We start from the raw sequence: 5,804 nt of genomic DNA, 5'->3' as shown, positions 1-5,804 counted from the left end.
ACAGAGATATGCTGTTTATATTGTACCATTCAACTGTCCTAAAAAATAAAATAAAAAGTAGAGAACCCATAGAGAGTAAACCTCTTGTGTACTCTTTTGTTTTTAATCTCGCACACAGTAACCAGCAGCTGGTGGGGTCAAGCTCAATGCCTCTTATGCTAATGAGGGCCGGCTGACAGCAATCAGCTGTCTGTTTTAGTAAGGTAAGTAAGTGGCACATTCAGGTAGGAAGACATTTCAAATGAGTGTTCACTAACATCAAGGGTCACACTCACATAGCAGTGATAGCACAGTAGGAAACGTTTTCCTTTTCCTGTCTTTTCCTTTTTGGAAGCATGTGCCAGACAGAGTGATGTGTATGATATACAACATATGCTGTCCCTTCACTCTGTATATGTGAGGACCTGATATCTTTGCAAAACTGTTGACTCAATTGTGCATTGTATGACAGTGTCACTCGCCAAGAATAAGCACAAAAAAAACATGATGGGAGGGTTTTTTCCCCGTTTTGTTGAAAATCAATTATGTTTGATGATCACCACTGTTATATTAGATCTACAAGCTTTACAGGGCATGGTTATTGCTATGTTTTGCTATTTAAGTATAAAATAGGGCTTAGCTGGTTAAAGTTGAATGTGATTCTCATACAGGATTGAAAATCCCAATGATAGACCCACTGTAAAGATTTTCCAAGGGAGGTGGGAAACCTCAAAGCTAAACATTCACTGAATGTTTAATGGTTTTATCAGCCTTCTTGTTCTTTGTCATATAACATTGATAAACCAATAACCAGCAGTAGGGCTGCATCTCTCCATTATCTAGTATTCTTGGTTGTTGTTATCCCTATTCTCTTCTATTGAGAAATGGAGACCCTGCGGTCGAGTAGGACATTTACTCACTGGTTGACAACTGGTACTGCCTGAAGCTCATAATGCAATCTACCCTTAAGTAAGCAAGCAGGGATTCCTTATCGGCAGAGTGATTTGAAAGTTGGTCTATTGTGCGGGCCGGAGAACCACGTTTGAATCCCACGCAGGGATTCACCTTTGAATCCCAGCAGCTGGATCACAGCTTTAACAATACATTGAGAATCCTATATCCTGTATTTTTAACAACCAGTATTGATATCATTACTATGACGCCTTGCACGAGTAATGACTATGACAAGCTGAATGACTAATATAAGAGTTGGATAGTATCTGGAAATACTGGACTACACCCACTGGAAATAGTTTGGAAAACACCAAGGCACACAAGAGGACATCTCAAAATATCAATGCATGCAAGTATTGTGTCTATTGCGAAGTATTGTGAGCTTGTAGATCTATACCTATTAATCATGAAATGTCTGTCTGTCCTAACCCACTGTTCTGCCTGTTTCTCACTGACTGGACCAATTGATCTGAATTTGCACATGGGCATATGCACCCAACTGCCAAACCCTTTTTGAACTTTCCCAAATTTTAAGCTGTTTAAGTGTTTTTATATAAACACTTGACATTCTATCGTCAACATGGTTACAGCTGTTGCCATGGTTATAGCCTCCCAGGCTATGGAACGATCATCCGCCCACTGCCGTGGTGCGTGCAGCAGAATGGTGAAGTCACCCCTCAACTATATCTGCCAGAAATATGGGGAGGGGTTTCTTTCTTTTTAGTTGGGCTTTGTCATATTTTAATACAGACCAAATGCCGCAGCTGCGTATTAGGCCCAAACCACACCAGCTGCAACTCCTTGCAACTACTCGCAACTCCTCGCAACAAAACAAACCACACCAATGCAACTCCTTGCAACTACTCGCAACTCCTCGCAACAAAACAAACCACACCAATGCAACTCCTTGCCATTCGGAATAATGGTTGCAAGTACAGTAGTTGCATGTTGCAAGGAGTTGCATGGCGTCCAACTGGTGTGGTTTAGGGCTTTAGACTCCCAACCCACACCTGCTGGTATCGAATCCCGCCTGCGACACTATTTTTGTGCCAACCGCAAACAACTTTTATTTGCTGATAAAGTAAAGTTTTAGACCACGACGGAGGACGACATACGTGGCCGTTTAAGACTCACCCGTGGCTTCCCTGTGAGGTTAGGGTTTTCTAGAGAACACAAGAAGACAGACAAGAGACTGACCAAAAGTGTACTTCTACATATCTATCAATCTCGCCCATACAGACAACCTGAGGTAGGTTTATACATTCTCAATCTGTGTGGATTTTCCCCCTTAAAATCCCTTTAAAGGGGAAAATCTTAAACGGCAGGGTGAAGAGATTTGGCTTGAAGATTAAATCGTATCACATCAAAGATAATCTTTCAGCTAACAGATATGTGTCAGAGGGCCAGGGAGAGCAAGGTGGAGTCAGCCGGGGTGGAGTAGAATACAGACAGAGGACGAGAATAACGGGAAGAGAGTGCAGAGAAAGGATGGGGGTGAAGAAGAGACAAGGGAAATAGTAGAAAGGGTGGAAGGAGAGGAGAAGAGAGAGGAGAGGACAGAAGAGAGGTATATGTATCCATATAGGCAATACTTTGAGGGCCATAAACCCAATGATAGATATAAGTGAACCTTGACTGCAATTGGTCATGGCCATCACTGAACCACCACCTTCAGCATAACCATCAGCCATGCATGGATTGAGGGAGGGATAAACTGGGGCATATACAGTGAACGCCCTGGTAGATTATGATATTGTCAGTAAAGGGATCTTAGTCTTGTCTATACGGAACCGTATTCACAGACGTGGAGCAAGCTGTCGTCCATATACTCCACTGCTGAAGCGAGGATAATGTGTGTGTGTGTGTGTGTGTGTGTGCGTGTGTGTGTGTGTGTGTGCATGCGTGCGTGTGTAACTGTGTATGTGGGTGGGTGGGGGAGGGGGAGGAAGCTCAAGGTTGATTGTGATGCTGCTGCTTGACAGAATGCCAATCTTTATACTATAGCTGGCAACCTGTTTTTAGTTTTTTGGTACAATTGGATAAAACCCTGAATGTCTTGTAGGGTGAGTGGCAGTTCACAAGCAGATCTCCTTTAAACGGATTGGAAACGGGTATACAGCACACCATTCTTGACAGGCAGGCATTCTTGACTGGCTTATAGTAATGTTGATCGGGGATAAAACACACACGTACACACACACACACACACACACACACACACACACACACACACACACACACACACACACACACACTGCATTCTTGGCTTTCTGAAAGTAAGGGCTTTACTGTAGATCTGATAGTCTACACAACCTCTGCATCAACATCATCCACAATCAAAGCAGCTGTGACCAGTTGGAATCAGACAGAAAAAGTAATGGCGATAATTTTCATCCAATAACATAAAAGGGTTTGACCAGGTTATGCCACATGCACCGCATTGATTGGGCCTATACATCATGGCCATACTCGCCAGGCTATTAATATGACAGTAATGTAGCCTGTTATGTGCAGTGATTTGCACAGACAAAGGGAGAAGGAACTGATGAGAGCCTTCTGTGTCTTTTTACGTTTACTCATTTCCCCCCTCCACAAGCCGATGGGGCTGTGTGTATCAGAATGTCCGTTCAGATTGCCTCATGCATAATTCAGCAGGGACCCCCGGGCCCAGCTGTAATCCTTGCCTTTGTGTGGCTGGGGCTCCATCATGGCCATAGTGGCAGCAAGGAGCCTCTGGGGACATAGCATAGCTGACTGCATTACCTAGTTCTAGTGATAGGAACGACTGGGTCACTGCTGACTGTCAAATGATGGCACTACTACAGGCACACATGGTTCTCCAAAATTCAACTGCCCCAATTCAATTTCTCAGAGACACCGTGCCTTTCAGTGCAAGCTAGTAAACTGAATTACAACATATTCATTTGTTTCAATAAAAAAAATGTTGACAGTGCAGTGGTCCATGGCACAGTCTTAACTCGGCTCCTTTAACCTACAAATGAAGACTCACTGACCTCATTTTTGGTTGTGCTGCTGTGGGAGTGTTTTATAGGCAATGGTGTGTGTGTGTGTGTGTGTGTGTGGACTAGATACTATAGCCTACTACTCAAGAGGGCATGTGCTAATAAACTGGTTAATATATTCCATATTGGTCTGGTTGAAGTGCAAAGTAATGGATCATTTCTTACCATAGACAGACAGAGGAAGAGACATGATGCATGACAGCAGCATTAACCTCCAGCATCCCGTGCACAACCTCCCCTCCGTTCCCTGCATCTTTGCGCGTTAACAATACACCCTAAATCCAAACGATAAGAAAACTAAATCTATTGCCGTTAACAGTCCAAATAGGGAAATAATCCGAATGGTCTGATTTGTTTCCTTCGCGAGCAGCCGTTTTTATCCGAGTCTAGACTCCTGCCTCCATGCGCTTCTCCATGCCCGCTTGGTGTTGAGTGGTCTTCTCGTGTTCACTACTACTTCACCAATTAAACACAGCCGAGGTGGTTACGGGTCCATCATCCTCACCACAGAACAGAGTTCGGTCAGTCTGGGCCAGAGGAGCGTTGTGATCGGGGGGCTGAGGCGGAGGGACGCCGCGGTGGTCTGCTGCTTGTAAAGTGATGAAGGGCTGTTGGGAAAACGGTCCGCGGGCTCTGATGCGATCAGCACCGTTCTCATCATCTGGGAAGGAGAGGGGGGATTGTTACTGCCCCTCTGCCTCCTCCTTCCTACTACTACCCTCCTCCCCCCGCGCTTCCCAGGGCTTTTTATTCTCCTTTTCAATAATTTGCTATTCAGCGGAGACTGCTGGACTGAGTCTCAATATAGTGCTCACTCTGGTCTGGTATAGGCTATGGCGCGCCCCCATTACGTTTTACCCTATTTTGGAGAAATGTAAATCACAAGCACTTTAGTGCACGCGTGTTCAGGCGCGTGCCTGCCCTCTGTTTAGTTGACGAAACACGAAAAGTGATGGAATGGGACCGAGTAAATTGACAATTAACGCTACAACTTATAAAACATGCCATTTTTGTCTAAAAAAAGTTTATGGATGTCTGACTGGAATTCTCTTCTGTTTCGCACTTGGAGTATTGCCTTTGAGAGAGAACAGCTAGAGAATAAGGCCGAATGCAATCAAAACAACATTGTTTTCGTTAATGGTGATTATAGACACAAATGAACAATAGAAAAGAGGAGGGGCTGGGCGAGGGGGGGTGCATGGTGATGAACGGATGCGGTGATGAATGGGTGAGGGGCTCGGGGTAATGGTCGTGGTGGGGGTCGCGTGCATTATACCAAACACAAAAAAACCATAAAGGAATTGAGGGGGCCGATCAGAGAGGGAGAGAGAGGGATCAGGCTGTGTGTGTGTGTGTGTGTGTGTGTGTGTGTGTGTGCGCGCGCGCGCTTGCGTGCGTGCGTGTAGGTGAAAAGGTAAAGCAATGTCTAATTTCGATAAGTTTAGTAAGTGTAAGTTTAGTTGTGAAAAGTAGATCATATAGGATAATAGGCCTAATAAGTTTAGAGGAGAATGTATTTGGTCTAAAGAAAGACCAAAGCCCCCCAAAATAGATAATCTGGATTGGACTTCATGTGCATCTGTCTGTCTGTCTGTTGCACGCACGCACGCACGCACGCACGCACGCACGCACACACACACACACACACACACACACACACACACACACACACACACACACACACACACACTTCCCATTCACTCTGCTGTTGAGACATTGCCTTGTCCAAAGCAGCCCATCCATCTCAAGCTGAATGTGTCCTTTGACCATTTGAGTTCAGGTTGGCTCTGACACACACACACACACACACACACACACACACACACACACACACACACACACACACAC

General features: G+C 44.9%; 1 protein-coding gene across 5 annotated transcripts in view; it reads right to left on the bottom strand.

The window, feature by feature from the left end:
• Positions 1–4,519, bottom strand: part of cspg5a (chondroitin sulfate proteoglycan 5a) — a 37,782-nt gene extending 33,263 nt beyond the window's left edge. For all 5 annotated transcript variants that reach the window (XM_079503915.1, XM_079503916.1, XM_079503918.1 and 2 more), the window contains exon 1: positions 4,122–4,519. In XM_079503915.1, coding sequence (XP_079360041.1) covers positions 4,122–4,209 — 88 coding nt within the window. In that variant the 5' untranslated portion in view covers positions 4,210–4,519. The remainder of the gene's footprint in view (positions 1–4,121) is intronic.
• Positions 4,520–5,804: the final 1,285 nt, after the last annotated feature.

The sequence above is a fragment of the Electrona antarctica genome (genome assembly GCF_951216825.1).
Source record: "Electrona antarctica genome assembly, chromosome: 6".
NCBI classification, from domain to species: Eukaryota; Metazoa; Chordata; class Actinopteri; order Myctophiformes; family Myctophidae; genus Electrona; species Electrona antarctica.
The sequence above is the reverse complement of the archived record's forward strand: the minus strand, read 5'-3'. Positions and strand labels throughout refer to the sequence as shown.